Source organism: Takifugu rubripes, chromosome 19 (assembly GCF_901000725.2).
Source record: "Takifugu rubripes chromosome 19, fTakRub1.2, whole genome shotgun sequence".
NCBI classification, from domain to species: Eukaryota; Metazoa; Chordata; class Actinopteri; order Tetraodontiformes; family Tetraodontidae; genus Takifugu; species Takifugu rubripes.
The window spans coordinates 13,555,482-13,574,855 of NC_042303.1; the positions used below are offsets into that span (position 1 = coordinate 13,555,482).

The 19,374-nt window shown below is 43.6% G+C and overlaps 1 protein-coding gene across 3 annotated transcripts; it reads left to right on the forward strand.

Moving 5' to 3' along the window:
* Positions 1-696: 696 nt before the first annotated feature.
* On the forward strand, positions 697-19,349 carry atxn7 (ataxin 7). 3 transcript variants are annotated; one of them, XM_011614085.2, is made up of 14 exons: positions 697-854; positions 2,075-2,174; positions 4,117-4,335; positions 4,542-4,610; positions 8,605-8,709; positions 11,415-11,703; positions 13,007-13,130; positions 13,221-13,335; positions 13,464-13,546; positions 14,294-14,568; positions 14,708-14,897; positions 15,026-15,147; positions 15,312-16,452; positions 16,571-19,349. In XM_011614085.2, the coding sequence occupies exons 3-14, from the start codon at positions 4,125-4,127 to the stop codon at positions 16,586-16,588; spliced, it is 2,742 nt and encodes a 913-aa protein (XP_011612387.2). In that variant the 5' UTR covers positions 697-854; positions 2,075-2,174; positions 4,117-4,124; the 3' UTR covers positions 16,589-19,349. The 3 variants fall into 3 exon arrangements, with proteins under 3 accessions (XP_011612387.2, XP_011612385.2, XP_011612386.2); XM_011614083.2 differs by having other exon boundaries at positions 13,007-13,335; XM_011614084.2 differs by lacking the exons at positions 697-854; positions 2,075-2,174 and having other exon boundaries at positions 2,199-4,335; positions 13,007-13,335.
* The last annotated feature ends 25 nt before the right edge of the window (positions 19,350-19,374 follow it).

Consider the following 19,374-nt stretch of genomic DNA (forward strand, 5'->3'; position numbering starts at 1 on the left):
CCCATATAGTTTATTAAAATTACATTTGTTTGGTTGATATTGATTTCTGCTTTCCTCCAGCCTTCCTGTTTGGTGTACTCTTTCTCCAGAGGTAACATGTGCTGTGGCTTCTAACAGTGTTTTATTAGGAAAAAAAGCAGGCCATCTCCCCATACTGTGACTTACACCCGTAGTATATAATATAGGCGGTAGTAATACAAGGTTACATAACAGCAGGTGGTTTTATTATCAAAGTCCCTTGATTTTGATTTAATGAGCTCTTCCTTGGCCCATTATCAACATTTCCAGAAAAAAAATCCATTAAAACCGTTTGTAACTTTTTGAGTTATTTTGCTCACAAACTGTCTCATAACCGCCTTGGCGGAGGTGAGATGAATAAATAGTTTAGACCTTCACCCTCTCTCCTGAAGAATGATTTGCGAGAGAGAGATCAGATAAAGTAGGCAACGCAAAAAATATAAATTACTTCTGATTCTATAGGCTGTGTCCACAATTCTGCCTTCTGAGTTTAAAAAACACAAAACATTTCCACATCGTACAAGTAGAGTCTGTTATTATCATCCCATGACACCATGTTTGTTGACCAAATGTTTTACATGTTGATGGGGTGATAGTGGAAGTGATCGGTCCGTATGTGCGTGCGTGCGTGTGTGTACGTATGTCCTCGCGCAGTGACGTCTGCGTCCCAGAATGCAGTCTGGTAAACAGACATGGAAGCGCCAGGTGAAGTCCTCCACAGAGGCTGAACAGTGCACTCGCTCTCTCCCACCGTCTTCTGTCCCCTTCGCCCAGTGCATCCACTTTGTAGACGCCTGTCCGCCATCACGTTTGCGTCTACGGTATTTCGGGCCTCGGTAAGAGTGAACTTGTTATCGATCTGCGACGATGGTTAATGACTTCTGCTGTGCTGTCAGGCTTCTTCCAGCTTCCTCGCTAAGGCTAGTTATGGCTGGCTAAGGGCTTCGGCTAGCAGGCTAATGTAGCTTCCACTGCTGTCTAGTAATGTGCCAGTTACAGACCTACACCGGCTGGGTTTCTAAACTAAACTGCAGCCAGGATTCAACTTTTTACGGTCTCATTTACTGCGAAGTCCTGCGATGAAAAAAATGTATGAAGAAAAAAGTTAGTGCAGGTTATTGTGGTAAGTGTTCAGCTAGGTTGATAGAAGTGGCAGCATCGCAAGTGAATAAAACTGCAGTTTCTTGCTGGTGTCGTCCAGTTCCGGCTAATTTAGCCAGCTAACCGAGTTGTTGGGGAAGTTGCTCACCTTATTATCAATGGCAATTTCGCTGTTGCTGCAGAAACCGTCTTTTATTGGCCATGACCTTTGACATAATGTCTCCAGAGAGTACAAACCACGGTTTGAATAAACAGAGAACAAATGAATACTTAACGTGCCCAAATGTTACTAAACAAAGATGGGTGATTGAACTTTTGAGTGTTCAGAAATTGTTGGAGAAATGAAAATGTAGGGCTGTCTCTTGCCTATTTGAATCTATGTCACCTTTTGTGTGATTAAAAGGGATCCTCTTGCCTCACTGTACAAAACAACACAGAATGAAATTTTCTTTATTGAACATCTGCAAAATGGTTCAGTTTGATTTTTATGCATATATGTCTCTCCTTATGGTACGTATTGTTTGCTACAGCTACAAATTGTTTTCAGCTCTGTCACCCATCTTATATAAGCCTTTGAAAGAACACCACCCATTCATAGATTAAATTTGTAGAACACTACTTTTTGAAATGCCAATCAAAATGACTCCCAAACCCTTGAGCGCAACATTTCCCAGGTAAAAAAAGAAAGCCGTCTGCAGTAGAATCACAAATGACTAAATTAACCCGTCCATGAGGGCAATGCAGAATGCATTTGGAATGCACTTTTTTTTTAATCTGCAGGATAATTGAAATATTTCCATCTTCTAACAGTGTCATCAAACTGAGTGGACGGTGTTATCTTCCAGATAGTCTATTTAATTATCTAAGAGATGCCCCTATCACTAGACGCAGCCAAAGGGAGAATCATTGCTGACCTGTCTTCTCTTGATGTCCGTCTCTCTCTCTGTCTCTCAAGACTTCCTCTCCAGTGTACGTGGCAGCCAGCCATCACCCAAACTGATGAGGAGCAATTGATCCAGATTCACAAAAGTACTCTTTTTTATTATTTTCCAAAGGTAAGTTAACAGCATTACAATCATCATTACTGCTTTATTTTTAAGCTCCCTGATGATAATGTTGGATTATCTACTGGTGTTGGTCAAAGAGTCCATTAGTGTAATGTTCCTATAACTGATTTTTTAAAAGAAAAACACACTTTCATCTTATTTTCATTTCACCTACTTATGTTTCTCCTAATGCTAAACAACAGCGCAAAAACCAATTATGTGAAATCCAATTATCTACAAATTCACGGTGCACTTTTGCATTTATTTCAGGTTAGATATTTTAAGGTAAACAATGATTAAACCTTCAATCCTTGTTGGCCCATTGGGACACAAAACATCATGTGCATAATGATCTAACGTAAAAACAGAATAAAACAAAAAGCTGGTGTTCATTTTTAACAGTTGCTTAAATTGTCACAATATGCTTCTGAAAGAAATTAATGACTTTGTTGTGAATCCAGTGGTGTTTGGAAGAATGGGAGAATTTACTGAGTCGACTGACACTAAACATTCCACTATGTGCAATTCCCAGATGTCCTAAAATAATAGTTTCATAATCTTTCATGTAATTTGTAATGGTGTAATGTTAAATCTGTTTTTATTCCTCTTTTGCATCAATTTCATATCAAATCTACAGATTTTTACAGTTCTTTAGGTGGTTGTCTTAAAGACACTGCTTTATTTCTGATTATTTTTTGATAGAGGTATTAAACAGTTGTGCTGTCGAGCTTTTTTAGTGACCCAATATCTATTAGAATGCATCAATATTGGGTTTTCTCTGCTACTGATCTTAGTTCAAGCTCTCTGTCCTTAGAGGGATACTAAGAATCATCACATCTCTTTTTTTATCATTAATGTGTAAAATTGTTAGGTTTCTGCCAATACAGTGCAAAATAAACGAAAAAAGATGCCACATGTTCTTTTCGGAGGCGGCTTCATCGTCATTATAATCTGTTTCTTTATATGGGGCGGTGGACTGACGACAGCCAACTGAGTTACACCTCTTTATATAACAGCTGAGTGTCACTTGGAGGCAAATTCTGGAATGTGTAGCCTCTTCAGCAAATGTCCTCCTAAATGTCGCTTGTGTCAGGACAAAATGAGCTTCAGTATGTGTCTGTTAAGAATGTACAGAAGGAATCATTTTGAAAGAGAAAGTAAAGATGGAAATCACATTGTCTAAGCTGCTCAGGACCCACAGGGGAATCATTTAAAGCTAAAGATGATTAGATTGTGTTTCCCCTTCATGAACTCTTTGCTACAAAACGGCGAGTGCAAAATTTCACGTCGTCTACAATGGAAAAAACCCAACACTGCTACCGCTGCCAAAAGAGCTGATATGTGCCAGACGGTGTCATGTAACACACTTGAGGAAAAAGCAATGCTTATAATAATTCTGGAAAATAACAACACTTAAATCAATGAACTTCTAATTCAGAACAGAAGCAAAATCTTGAAGTTTAAGTTGTGGTAGGCATTTATCTGTTTAGGAACAGTGACGATGATGACAACAATTACATACATCTATTGCATTTGCATGTATAATGTGGCTGGCCATCCACAGGAGGGTCCCGTCACATGAGCCTGGTTCTGCTCAAGGTTTCTTCCTATTAAAGGGGCTCTTTCCTGCCACTCTTGCCTCGGTGCGCTCAGGATCTTGGCTCCTGTGGAGACCATCTCGGTTGTAACAGCCGCGGGTTTAAATAAAGTTGGGTTGAAGTGAACGAGCGACCGTAATAGCCGCACGCGCCTGAGCTAAAGCTAACTGGTTCATAAGCAAAGTGTCACTAAAATCCACATATTGTCCGGGTGGCCACACACAGTGTTTCGGGTTCTTTTTTTTAAGGGGCGGGCTCGGTGAAACAACAGGCGTTTGTCCGCGTCCATCACTCAGAAAAGTCGTCCTATCCCGAGCGCGCCCAGCGCTGACTGTTGTGTTGTTACATTCTAGCGGAAAGAATGTCGGAAAGGGCCGAGGATGACGTCAGGGGGGAGCAGCGCCGAGCGGCCAGGCAGCAGCTGAAGCAGCAGCAGCAGCAGATCCAGCGGGGAGAAGGCTCCACAGCAATGGCGACTGCTGCGGAGCGGAGATCACTGCCTAGTCCAGAAATAATACTGGGACAGCCGTGGAGCAACTGGGTCGATAGCGCCAAACTCCACGGCAGCGACGGTGAGTTCCCCGGCGTCCCGAAATGTGTGTGAGAAAGCGAGGTGGAGCGCGACAGTTGCCAGTCCTGTGTCCCCCCCCCCTCCTTTTTGGCCGATTGCATGCAGTTTTTGGTGGAATATGAAGAAACGCTAGTGGTAGCAACAGCACGGGCAGGAAAGCAAGTGCAAGTATTTATTCCTCCGTGTGTTGGATCGTGTCATTTTCAGGCGCTGAATCGGAGGAAAGTTTCAAAGACTTCGGGAAAAATCGAGAGGCCATGCGCTTGTGCAAAGAAGGTGAGTGCTATTTTTCATTCTCTGTAGGGCCAAAGGTGTGTTTTGGTTCTGGAGGTTTTGCGCTCACACTCGGACTCACAATACTTTGGAAACCTTATTGGATCAAAGCAAACGGGCTCTTAACCGTGTAATGACAGGACAACCGGATGTAAGTGAAGGCGCCTGTAAATAGTGTTTGGTGACATTTGTAGGTGAGGGTTCCCAAACACTTCCTCCACTAATACCTTATTGTTTTGATTGTTCACATAAATTTAATAACGTCCTTTCTTGGTTTTCGTTATTGCATTTCCCCCCTCAGATTTTTTTTAAAAACATAATAAATATATAACTAAATGTAAACTCTAGTAATCTGGGCAAAACCAGCGAGGTTTAATTCCTTTGCGATTTTAATGAAGCCAAAATGAAATGTTAATTTCGAGTCAATGTCATTTCTGAAAGGAAGAGCTACCAATGTAACCAAAGTAGTTAGGCTTATACTTGTATTAAAGTTGTATAGTTGTATTAAATGCAATAATGGTTGTGTAAAAAGAATATGGGGTTCTTTGACTTTTTCTTTTCTCCGTAGTTTTCATTTTGGCACCTGGACACAAATGTTAAAAATAAAAATGTAATGCCCAAAAGTTAAGCTGATTATTAAGCCTCTAATGATCTGGGTCTAGGTGATTAATTATTTGAATGAGGATTCAATCAAATTAATGAAAAGTCTTGGAAGTTGTGCCTTTCCTTTGAAATTCCTTTAGCACATGTTTCGTAACTGTCTAAAACTTTTCAGTCGTAAAGCTGTCAAAACGGAATTGCTGCGATAAATTAGGTAATTCGTTTTCCAACAATTGAATATAAAGCATTTAATCCCCTACCCCTCAACCTCTAGCTCAACAACCAGTACCCAAGTTTAATTTCTGATTTATTCAAGCTGAGAAAATGCAACTGATGGTCTGGTTTCTCCTTTTGCTAGTGAAAAGTAATCAGACAAATGGATATTTTTACTTGAAGATGAAGTTCAGTAAAGATTTGATAAAAGCCTGAATATAATTGTAGTGGTGTCGGAGCAGCAGACTGATGTTTGGCAGCAGGTTTATTTTTGGAAACACCTCACCAAGCATTAGAAAACGCATCTTGCATGACCGCCTGGATTTACAGTGATGTCATATTTAAGAATGTATTAAGCATAAACGAAGTCCCGGCTTTACCACCATTTAAGAGTGAAACTCAGATTTAGAGTTGAGGGATCACAACTCGTCTTGAGGATGTCTTCTCACTTTAATTCCAGTTGACTGGAGCAACATTTTGCCACTATAAATTCAGTGGAACAAGGCATTACGTAACATTGTACTGATTTAATTGATGTTAGTTTCAGTCCTTTGAAGGGTTTTTATTGCGTCAATTGCTCAAGGACACGTATCATGTCAAACGTGACCTTGTTGTTACAACCTGGTCATGTTATGATAAAATTCTTTGAGATTTTTCTCTGAGCTTGGACCAGATAAATGCTTTCAGCAGTTTCCCCCCTCTGGAATTCTGTTTGGTTATAATTTCATCACATATAGGACACTATTGACACAAAAACCACAAAGATCTTTAGATTCTCCGTATCATCCTACAGCTACGGGAAAGTGCTGACTAGTGCGATTATGTGTCAGAATTAGATGTCTGATTGACCTTCTGGATCCTATTATACAAATATATTCTTCTAAATTACTGATGGTGGTCTCCTCATATGTTGTATTAATGTATCTGTCTAGGCCTGATGGCCACCAGCTTCACACTCTTCAACCTGTTTGCCACAAGTGTGTGTAGTGCAGTTTGTTTTTCTTTTTAAGAGGGTTAATAAATTATGTGCTATTGGGTCACAACAGGGATTCATCCTAAATCTCATTCTGGCTTGATGGACTGAACATAAAATGTTCTCCTATGTGATTTAAATTATTGAATGAGCCAGGTTGCATAAAAAAAAAAGAAAAGAGAAACATAGCTGTTGACCAACAGAAATGTTTTTTCCCTTTTTAGATGGGCGTTATCTGTCTTCACTCGACACGCACTGTCGGTGGCCTGTAGTGGTGTGTGAGACTTCACAGGATATAAGTGTGTGTGACTAGTAGGGGCATTACAAGTGGATGACTACGCCTCCCTGACGTGACTCACGTCACATTCACCAACACACCGACACTTCATAGAGCGTCATATACAGAATCAGGCTGTTCGTTTGAGTCACCCCCTCAGACATCGCTTGTTTGTTGAGTTTCACATTCACGGAAGTTGGAATATGTAGTGTCGGCGTCAAACGGGAGTTGGGTTGAGCGTGTGTGGTGCGCAGAGGCAGTCGCTCATTTGCTATGGGAGTAGATGAGGCATTTAAGTGGAAATTAAGTGTAGTTCTTGTCTCTCTCCCCCCCTCAGTAAGGCCTTTTCCAGCTTGTTTTTGGTCATTTCTGGGTTTCACTTGTTACAGCTTCTGCTTCCTTTCTTTGCATGTTCCTCATCTCCCATTTGCACAATAGTCAAATGGAAATGAGAGCTAGTCGAAGCGTGGGGCCATTTGAGCGGCGCTGTTTAGTCGTGTCAAGGCGATCTGGCCAGGCCGCTTCTATTGTTAAGTGGCCTTTTTGGAGAACGCCCCGTTCTGTTTGGGAATGAGCCCCGTAAGACCTCGCTATTGATCCAGCAGGGAAATGTGGTCAGCCTGTTTCTATAAAGGATCTGAAGGAAGTGGGAGTTTTAATAAAGAATACACGGGGAGTTATTGATCTGGCCAATGCGTGTGCTCCCTCATTACGACTTTAATTTATTGAAGCCGCTGAAATCCGTCTTGTGCTGCGTTTTGAACAGATTCCACTGTCTTTTCTCATCAGCATTGTCGGTGAGTGGATTTCACACAGGTTATTGTATTCTGCAGTGGATTGCAAGATGCAGCATTGACCTAGCAATTCGCCATCCCATTATCGCCTCAGCTTGTTCAGTGTATTTACAGAGGCCATCCTAAGTAATAACCTGCCCAGATCTGACCAAAACTCCCAGTACAAAATGTACAGGTGAGGAGTGGTGAGTCCATCGAAAAAGACAACCGAGAGAACTGTAGTGAGATTTAAAAGCTTAGCCAGTGTTTCAGTATGAGTCACAGTTGTGTTTTTTCCATCTTCGTAGAGTAATCGGGGCCCTTTTAACGTTTAAAACCCAATATAATGTACATTTTTATTTTGTTTCAATCATACGGACGTCTCGTCTTTACCTCCTAGCAGGACCCCCGTTTGTGCCTATCGCATCGTTTTGTGTGCAAGTGGCTTCAGATAGTTGGCAAACATATAAGCAGTGTCAGAAATATCAGTCTCTTCACTCAAGCTTGCCTATAACCCCCAAAGAGACGGCTTTTTCAGCACCCATTCAACTCAATGGCACTTAGCGGTCCTGGTCGAGTGCACGCTGGAGAGGGTCTCCACTCCTCAGCTGGCTTCTTCTTGGCTCGTCACAACACCCCAGGCCATCTTCTAAAGAGCCCTCTTAATTAGGAGCTTTCTACTTTCTGCATCAGGGTGAATTCTGGTGACACTGGCATTAGGAGGCCCTCTGATTTACCTTGGAGTGCTTTATGAAGAATGTAGGTGGGGCTTTTGCTGCGGCGATGCCCCGTGTTGCTGTCATTCAGGCTGCTTTTGCTATTCCTGTGTTTGAATGTTGTAACACCCCAACTGCCACGCAGGGAAGTTCCACCATATGTGCACCATTTTTAAAAAGGACTCAGCTCTGCCACTTTCTGTTTACTTTATTTGGTCATGTCAACACGATGCTCTACACTTTGTCCGCCTCTGTCAAGAAAGCACTTTCATTATGCGGGGACTCACATGAGAATATTTTCATAGAAGTTTGATATCTTGGAGAGATTATTAGACGCAATGTAACATTGTATTTCTGTCTCTGCCTTTTTTTTAGTGTCTTATCAGCTGTTTGTGTTCTTAGACTCTGCTTGTTTACTGGTTAATTTTTTTTCCTTCCTATACAGACATGCCAATATTTGGCCAGTGTCCCGCACAGGACGACTTCTACCTGGTGATGTGCAGCCAGTGCGGCCAGGTTGTCAAGCCCCAAGCCTTCCACGCACACTATGGTACATTTCACACGCTTGTCTTTTTCATCTTAACACCCTACAGGGTTGTAGGAGTTTCTCCTGTAAAGCTGGGTGAATCAGCGATAAAGGAATAGAAGCAGCCGTCGGAGCGTGGTGGAATGACGACGCCGACACTTCACACATTAACAAATGTCTCCCTCCACGTCGGCATTCCACCAGGGCTTCTCCACACAGAAACCTGAGAAGGAACTGCCAAACGCAGTCAGATGCAGTCAAACGTGACCGAGGCATAGAAAAATGCAGTGCTTAATGCAACAAGAATGAGAAGCAGTAGTATTTTTATTCCTTTTTTCCCTTCAAGTTACGTCCAGAGAAAGAAATTCTGTCCGCTGTAGGTCAGGCTGCTCTAAACTTTGTGACTGCAAATGGCACATCCCTCCATCGATGTTGCTGGACTGAAAAACTGACGGATAGAGGCAAAAAATGTCCAGTTAGAATTCTTCCACCTGGGTGACTGAGACATAATCAAAAATAATGACTGAGACGCTGGTTGTTTGCAGACTTGTTTGCCAAAATGGCAGAATCGGGCACAAATTTGACATCATGATGTCGTCCAATGCAACGGCCTTTGGAATACTTTACTGCTTTAATCGAAACCAGACGCTTTATTTCCGTTAATTCTAAACGCCCATCAGCCCAGCACTCGGTAAACTTTACAATGTCCATGGAGTCTTTAGAGGTGCCCACGTTCACTGAAAGGAATCAGCTGTGGGATTCAGTGCTTGTTACCTCGGCTTGGTAAAGGAGGCTGCATGTTGGAGTCACACCTACCATATCAGGCTGTTTGTTTAAGAGATGTATTTCTGCTTCCCAAATCATGCATTGTTCTGTAGAGTCACAGTCTGTTAATGTGGCCTTAAAAGGTCCTCAGGTCCATTTTAAATGTTTTTATTAAGACAAACGGGGATTTTACTGAAAGTAGTTGTGCAAAGTCAGCCAGAAGAGGACGGGGCTCCCAGTGTGGATGTGCTACTGTGTGGAGCACACCTTGAGAATGGACCTACCCTCTGGAACAACATAGGGAACAGCAATTCTGATTAAACCTCTGATTTTAAAAACTTGGTGTGTATTTTATCGAAGTAAGTAAGTCAGTAGTTAAGTGCACATAGATTATGATTGCTAAATGGTTAATCTTCACTCTTGCAGTGACTTTAGAAAGAGACTATTTTTGACTGAAAGGTAGAATTTTTGAATTTAGAATTAGGTAGAATTTCATTTACTCGTTTCCATTTCATATCTGTTTTTTTTTTCCAGTTGCGAACCATTTCAGTGGCATTAAGAGGCAGCATGATAACAAATTACCTGCAATTTTGTCCTTTTTAGAGTTGAGTATGCATAAAAATGTGAACCAGTTGGTTGTCTTGTGGCTCCATGTGGGCTTTTAGCTCTCTCCACCTACATCTGACAAATGCCAGTTTGGATAGTAGTCATCAAATTAACCAGTTTAATTTTGTGCAGCAGACCAGCTTAACAGAAATGGGAAAATTGAACATATTTCCTGAATTCCACAGAGACTTTGGGTTGTCTTGCAGCCATTCATCTCCTGGCTCGCTTCCTCTGACGCCATGTGGCATCAATATGGACTAAACGATTTCATCTCGGCACCAGTGAGATGGTCGTAATACGATTTTATTGTGCTTCTTTGAGCACATCAATGTGGTTCTCTGTTGATCCCCCAGCCAGGAATGTCCTTGAACATGCAAGATCTCACAAAAACACGTACCTGTACCTGGAAAGAACTCGTATACAGGGAGTAAAACCAAGAACTGAACTGCTGCATCATTTTTAAGGTTGCTAAGATGCATTTCAAACGCAACAGCTCTGGCGAGTATCTCCGGTGACATTTTACAAGAACGATAAGGGCGGCCGAATAACTCGGCAAAGAGATCTCATTGCCGTCCCTGTTGTGTGGCAGATGATCTTATTCTCTGCGTGTAGAGTAAGGAGCTTTCTGTCTCCACGTCCTCTCCCACGTCTGTGATATTTAAAGCAGCGTCGGCATCTAGTATGTTTTAAATATCATTCAATCCGAGCGTGGAGGCTCAGGCAGGGATGGACCACATTTCATGACCACCTTCCAAGTGAAAATTACAGTGCAACAATGCCTTGTAAATGTTGTTTCTATCTAATGGCTGCATGTTCTTTAATTTGGGATTTCATTCATTTTTGGTCAGCAGACAGTGTTGACAAGAGGGTCATGTCGACCTAAATATGTTCAGCTCTTTAGCAGACTCCTCTCTTGTAAAGACGACCAAGGGATAATCATGTGAACTGAGCTTGTTTAGCAAGAGCAATGTGCATTATTTCTAAAGAATAATCAGTTTTTTTAAGAAACAAGCTTTTTTTAGCATGTAATTGACAACTTTGTATCTCACTCGGCTTTTCTGCTGATGTGCTGCCTTCGATCGGTTATCTCAGTAGCTTTCAAGTTCAGACAGGAAATGATGCTCTTGACCTGTTGGCAGTTTTCTTTTTAAGGCAGAGCTGGCATGGATAACAAATTCTGCTTATCTGTTGTCAGGGTAACCCAATAACTGCTCTTAGAGTTCTTCAGTTCCTGTGTATCTTGCCTTTCTCCTGATTCGTAGCCAATAGTCACTCATTTCAGCTAGTCTTTGCTTGTAGAATTCTGACAACTGAATTTGTGTGCTTTAATCAAAGCCTTGTTTTCACTTTTGCTCCAGAGAGAAGACACAGTTCACTAAGCAAACCAGCCTCTACTACGCCCTTCCCAGTATCGGGAAGGAACCGGAGCAGTGCTCTCGGGCCTGGGCTGAGCACTGGGACTGGGGCTGGTGTTTCCGGTGGAGGCATCCTCAGTCGAACCTCCACGATTGGTTCCAGCTTTTCCTCCTCTTCAATGTCTTCTGCCTCTTCCAATCCCAAACTCCACAAACCAGCCAAAGAGAAGATGCCAAGCATTCAGCGAAGACCACCTTTTCCACCCTTCCGGATGATCCAGCCAGACAAGATGTAAGTTTACATGTTTTCAAGGTCGCGTGTCGCTTGGCTCGTGGTTGTTGGGAGCAAAGACCAAATGCTTCAGATTTTTCATTTAGAATTTCTACACTACATGAAATAATAGAAGCTTAGGCTGAATTTCACACCATAATATCATTTATTCTCACACAAGTGGATTAAGTCTTCAGCTGTTGGAAACTTCGTGGTATGAGGGAACTTGCTGGGCTGTATTTGGCTGTCATCTTCTGGTTCCAGTCCAGCCTGCGATCTTTCAGGCCTTGTAATGCCAGAAAAGCATTGATGTCCTGGTGGTATTCTTTTGTTTTTTCCCTCTTATTTATACAACAAGATGTGAAAATTGAACCCAGGGTAATTTAGTGGAGTCACAGTGAACGAAGATGTGGAAAGTTGGCAGCGCAGATGGTGAAGTAGTAAGTTGAAGCCATACTGCATATAATGCTCCATTTAATGTACGCTTTTCCCAGAGGCCCCCTGGAATGCAAAGGAATTTCAGAAAAGAGCATGCAGGTCGAAGGTCTTCGTCTAGTTTTGAGCAAAATCTTTTTGTGCTCTAGGCCCCACCCTCTGACCTGGAGGTGACATATCTAAAAAAAAAAATGAATTGAGCTGATAATTACTCAGGCGGTCTAACCTCCACTTAGCTGGAACTCACAAATGCTGATTACTGTGCCAGAAGGGATGACCTTTTACCTTCCTTCTGGTTATTGCTTTGATTAAAAACCATCGATCAGCAGACTTGTTTATAAGCAAAGAAATATTCATGAGGTGCTTTGTGGCTAAATATGCATGTCTTCAGTGCTGGATATGAAATAGATGCATGTGTGAATTGTCCACTTTTGCTGATATCATTTTTTTTTTGTGCTCTTATACTATTTTAATGGTTGGAAGATGGAGGTCTTTGGTTTCTACGGACATGCTCAGAATGATCTCTGCAGGGATGTTGTAGGCCCAAAATGTAATCCACACTTGGGTATTAGAAATCTGCTGGGTCTGAGCAGATCACAAACGCCAGAGTTTGATCTACTGTGACCTGCACGGTCTAAACGTGTGTGATCATATTTACAGTATATACTAAAACTGCCATAACCTGTTTAGCATCTGTAAGAGAAAATAATATCCTAGTGAGTTTTTGCTTTTGATAAATGTTGAGTCAATTTAGCTGTATGTTTTGTTTTCCCAGACCCATTCATGCGTGCACATCTGTCTCTTACCATGCTTTTATCACAGGCTCTGTGTTTCTAACTCTCAGCTTCCTCCTTGCGGCCCTCTTCATCTCTGTAACCTTCTCTTCCAGCCTCACTCCAGCCGTCAAGGTGGAGAAGATGCATCTGCGGGTGGACCCGTCAGCTAAGCTGGTGCAGACCCCATCTGCCCTCGCCACCACCTCATCCTCATCTACATCCTCTGCTAGCACCACTGTGAGCAACAACACTACCGCCATCACCACCTCCTCTTCATCCTCATCATCAGCCCTTAAACAAGGCCTTAACTGTCCCTCCATACCAAAGCCTTCATTAATGATCCCAGGCCAGATTCCTAATGGCAAGGGCCATCTCTCAGAAAAGAAGCAGGACAGCAACAGCCATGTCAGTAGCAGACGCCATCTTAATAAGAAACTGACAGGTGAGTTGAGGGAAAGTCCTTTGCTTTATACTGTGTGTTCATGTCATGTTTTTAAGTTTTCTTTATTCTGTGGCTAATGTCTCTTTTTTTTTTTCTTTCCTTTCCCTTCCGCCTCTCTCTGGCTTCAGAACGTGAGTTCAATCCCGATATCCACTGTGGCGTTGTGGATATGACGACTCGAAAAACATGCACAAGATCGCTAACATGCAAGGTAAAGCTAGTGTTTGAGCTTTTAGCGCTGAGCAATATGAAAACGAGAGCAACAGAAGTTTTTGCTTGTGTTTATGGGTTAGTCTTTTATCAGTGACTGACATTTGAGAATCAGTCTTTTAAAAATAGCTCTGCCAAAACCAGTATTAAAATAGATTTAAGATACCTCAAAGTATCACATTAATTTGGATGTGGTTGACTGCCTCTTGTTCAATTTAATAAAATTAATAACAACAAAAATACAATAAAAAATATGTCAGGGCCATAATACTGAGACCAATTTGTGCCAAGAATGAGATATCAAAGGTTTAAAACCAAGCCAGTCTTGGCTTGTTGCCTTGTACAAATATGGCTTTTATAAATGGATCAAACCAAACAGTGATTGATTCATAAGCATTTTCATTCCAAACAAGAAAACTATTTGAACAAAATACAATTTTTTGCCAAATGTGCCTGCAAAAGTGTGGCACTTAAAACCAATTGAGATGGATCTGGACTTAATCATAGGCTGCGCAAACAAATAAGTTGATTTTGTCTGTCCAGATTTATGATTGTGATGCGCAGCTCTTCCCCAACAAGTTCCAGGCAGGTTTTAGCTGGAGAGGCAACAGTCACTGCAGTTTCTGTCTTGTGTGAACTGTTGGGATTCTGCAACTCTTTAAAGGATGTTAGGATGGTTTAAATCAACACACAGGTTCCAGCAGTTGCGCAATAATTTTGACCGGTGACTTTACTGATTGTCCCATAGACACATTCCTTAAGCCAGCGGAGGGCAGTGCCAGGACGCAGGAAGCGCTTTGACACACTGCTGGCAGAGCACAAGAACAGAGCAAGGGAGCGGGAGAGGGAGAGAGAACTCCATCAACCCCATTCCCAGCAAAACCCCTCTCTCAGGGACTCGCACCCCTCCACCCACCCCATTGCCGACACCTACCAAGTTGCTCAAGGCAATGGCCTCGCCCCAGATGCAACCAAGCCTGTGCCACTCATCAAGCCTAGGTTTAACAGTCCCGCTCTTCCACGGTATGTCCTCCTTCAGATCATTTCATTTTTTTGTACCTGCAGGGGTAGCTAACAATGTAACCTTTAAATACTGCAATCGCTATCCTGTTTGACACGTTTTGTACAGTTTCCTTAAACAACGGCGTCCCTCTCTCTCCAGACTAAACAGCAGTCATGGAGCAGGGACCCCAGGAGATGCTACGCTTGTCCACGAGTCACCACATCACCCTCCAACCATGCCTGATGGGTTTTCCCGTCACTCCAGCGATGAGGGAGAGAACGAAGAGCGGGAGGAAGTAATTGACAAACTGGACTGTCACTATTCAGGTTATCACCCTCGGCCGGTAGCTGTAAGTACACTCTTAGTAACCAGCCTTTTATAACACAGCAGAACTGAGTGTCGTTCAAAAGACTCCGTGTCTTTCGCAATCGATTCCATGTCGTTTTAAAATGATAAGCACTGCTTCTCTCTTCCCAGTATTGTACATTTGGAAGTCGGCTCGTCGGGAGGGGCTGTTACCTTTTTGACAGACGATGGGACAGAGTGCGATGTGCCCTGACCACAATGACGGACAAGCATGTCAACTCTCAGCTGTGGAAGTGAGACTGTTTCCATCAAATTCCATGCTTTCCTGGTTGCAGGGCTATGATTAAACTGACTGTACATCACCCTGACAAACAATTAGAACTTCTGTTGGATTGATCCTAGGAGTAGAGCAGTAACATACATTATGGCCATAACTAATGTAATGTTCTTGTTACAGGAAAATCCCCTTGGCCTTGGAAAACCCATCTACACCCACACATAGGACAAGCACAAATTCCCACAGTAGCACACCTTCTTCAGGCTTCCTGAGCCCCCCCGCCACCCTGACCCAGACTCTTTATAGCCAATCATACGATGGCAAGTCTGTACTTTCTTATGGGACCACGTTAAATGCCCGCAGCTCACCACAGGGCGGGGCTGAGCACCCGGCCTACGGCATTACGCAGGCCCGACAAGTGTCTTCGTCGCCGCAGATGCCTTTAACCCACTCCTCCTCCTCCTCTTCATCGTCAGCTCCCTCCCTAGCCTCAGGCCGGGCGCTTAAGTCCCGTTCCTCCAGCAGCAGCACTAACAAGTCATCATCGTCCTTCAGGCCAAAGGAGATGTCCTCGGGCTCCTCCGCATCTGTCGTACCAAACTCCGCAGGTGGGGGCAGCAGTGGAGCCAGCGTCAACAGTAGCAGCACTGGATTAGGCTCTGGGAAGAAGAGGAAGAACAGTTCTGTTCTTTCTTCATCCTACGGCCCTTTGGAATCCACAAATACCAACTACTCTTCCTCCTCCTCCTCATTCAGAAAGAACTGTGCAAATGTCGGCAGCTCAGGGAGCACCTACCACCACAGCTCATTAGTTTCCTCATCCACATCATCATTATCATCCTCTCACAGCGGGGTCCACAGCGTGGGACTCACCTGCGGCCCCACCGTGCGGACCAATTCACTTAGCCTCAAAGCCGAGCCCTCCGGGGGTTCGGCCGGTGGCTCCTCGGGGCCACAAACGCGAGGTCCTCCCTCGGGCAGCCCTGCAGAATCCATCAAACGCATGAGCGTAGTGATGAACAGCAGCGACTCCACCCTGTCTCTCGGGCCCTTCGTTCACCACCAGTCCTCATCCGATCACCACACCAGCTTCAGCCACCACTCCTCAGACGGGCGCCTGGAGGGCAAGAAGCGCAAAAGCTCTCCCGCCTCCAGTGGCATTAGTAGTGGAGGTGGAGCAGGAGGAATTGGGGGAGGAGGTGGGCCGGCACCAGGTAGAGCCAAAGTGGCCAAGTCACCTGCCGTCAACAACATCCATAACAAGCACGGGCGGAGCATTCCAGGCACAACAGGGCTACCGAATAACTCCCATTTACATCAGGTGAGATTGTCGGGGATTATGGGAAATGGTGTTTGACAGATAAGTCATAGATTTGATACTTTTATTCTGCTGAGGTCACAACTGTGCCGTCTCTTTGTTTTCTCTGCTTCCTCCAAAGCCAAAGGCTCGCCCCTGACAGCAGCGTCGAGCTCCTGTGGATGGAACCGGCAGGTGGATGGGGAATAGTCTGGAGCCGTCTGCATACCGCTCCGGATTGCTCGAGGCCTTTTCGAAAATCAAACCCATATTACTTTAACGATTACCCGAGTTTCATTCGCTTCCCACAATCCTCAGGGTGGAGATGATCTGGACTGCCCAGTGAAGTCAATGTGGTCCTTAATATTTCTCCCAAAGCCATTTGTATGTGTACGTGTGAGATAAGTGTGTGTGTGTGTGTGTATCGTCCTAGTATTCCGAAAGGTCTTCCTGTCTGGTTCGAACAGTAGCAACTGCCATGGGTCTCTTGAGCTGCCGTTCAGAGCTCACTGGGTTCAGGTTAAGGGCTGTCGCAACAAGCCGTCGCATCACTGAGCAACCTGGGAGACGACACACTTCCTGTTATGTACGAGTGCATTCGTGTGCATGCATGTCGGAGGGGTTGTGTTTGTTAGTTTTCTTGTCAGACTCTACTGGACTACTGGAATTAATTGTACACCCCCAGCGCCTGATCTCAGAAGCCTTGAAAGGAGAACAGGAGCAATCTGTACTAACACGTCCTTAAACGAAATCACAATCACCTGCCTGACGACGCGCATCCTCGGGGCGTGTGCGGCGGAGCCGAGAGGAGCCCGTCAGGACGATCTGGTCCATTCTTTTTGCTCTCCAGACTAATTATGCAAGTGTTACCTTTTTACGACTATTATGAGCTTTTTACACTGAACTGCAGAGTGTTTGTAGACGCGGCGGCGAGCGGCGCGCTATCAAATGTGAAAAGGACACCCGATGTGCCCGTTCGATCGAGCCTTTTGTCAGGAGATAGCTCGGCGTTGAGGACACCTGTTGTGCAGAATGTTCGCCGCAGCGGACATAACCCCCAACTGTGAACAGCACTAAACAACTACTCTCTCCGCAGGCGCCGCCTCGACGGCGCACAAAACCACGCCAAAATTTCAGCTTTGCCAACTTGTTTTTATTTTTTAGTTTCGCAGAAAAGCTGGGCTGCCTCGCTCGTGACGTGCGTGGATGTGAAGAAAAATCTCTGCAGGTCTTTTTGCTGTTTTTTTTATTTTTTATTTTTTTGGTCACAACCTACCTAATTTGTACCCAGGCGGCCGTGTGAAATCCACCGATGCTGATGTGAATTGTAATGTATATTGTCCCTGCGGAGGGAATCAGGTACGGTACGTCTTAACTGGAGCAACTTTTCTTATGCACGCCACCCGTCTTCTGTGGTTCCGATTGTCCCTCCACCCCAACCACTACCCAGGCCCGTGGGTGATGAGTCCGCCGATGCCTCGCCAGGCTCCTAGCACAGTCTTAAATCAGGCAATAATCGCCTGTCCCGATGGGATGTCTGTTTGTTTTCGAGACGCTCGACCGGGTTTTACGGTGCGAGATTCATAGAGATGGCTTCACGGGGCGTTTTGGTAACGGCCGTTGATTTACAGAACTTCCACTGATGTCAGATAGTGAGGTTAAATATGGATTTTTAAATGATTTAGCCGTTTTCTTCGTAGCCTACGTATCAAACAAGTGTTTAAGTATCCCTGTTTGAGAATACGTATTTTGTTAACAAATTGTACATAGTGAAATATGTATTTTTGCACAGGCTTTTTTCATACACGGTGAATTTTTTGGTACATTAAAACAAAAAGAATTATTTATTTAGGAAAGAAATTTTAGAGTGGTTCACTGCCAAGACTATATAATGCAATATGCCTATATGTAGAAGCATCTCATGAATCATGTACTGAAAACCTTGAAGGAAGATGAAGTGTTGCCACTGTAGCATGTCCGTTTGACAGAGGATATCTTTATTCACTCTTCAAGGTCTCAATCACATGTGCTTTTATAAGATGTTATGTTGCCAATGAATCCGACAACACGCGAGGGAAAAAAACAAACTAAACAGGACGTGACCCAATTAGCCTGTGATTTTAAACTGTCCCGCTGTCCAGAAGCTGCGCCCGTTCTCTTTGTAAAGCCCCGAACCTGTTTTCAGTTCTTTTATAGTAAGAGTCAGAGGGGGGGGGGGGGTTGAGGAACAAATATTTGCTTTATCATTGCCAAACGAGTAATTTGAAGCTTTCAGAGAGAGAAGTGTGTGCAGCTTTTAAAATATCAAATTAAGAAAGTGCCTGAATTTGTGTCACCATGACTGTTGGGGGACAGAGTTGTGGGCTGGGGGAGGTGGTGTTTTATCTTACTTGAATGTTGGAGCGGTTCAGGAGTTTGCTTCTAAACCTGGCTGAGAACCCCAAATGTGGTAAAAACCCGAGCTTGTCAACTGCCCATCCTACATCTTGGGATTTTCTTCAGGGTAGAGGTTTATCAAGTTTACCCCCCCCCCCCCCCCCCCCCCGTTTGTCCATGTGGTTTATTGAGACTTGGATATAATCGGTTGTTTTGTTTACCCTCAAATCCATTTGATACTTTGGCAGTGTTTCCATGGGATGGAAACAGTGTTCCTTAGACTTGGAATGTGAACATGAGTGAAACATTTTATTTGGGGGGAAATCAATCCACCATCCATGCTCTGTAAAAGTATGTACGTATAGATTTGTTCTTTTTGTATACGTTATCAGAATCATTTTCGGCTGGATTTATGTATTGGCTGCTATGTAATTCATGAACAAAACATAGGGTAGAATTAATATTTAAAGAAAAAAGATTGTATAGTATTTGTTTTGCTACAAGTTTCTGTAAATAAAATAATTTATACTGCTATTTATATCAAACAACGCCTCGGTGTCTTTGTGTACA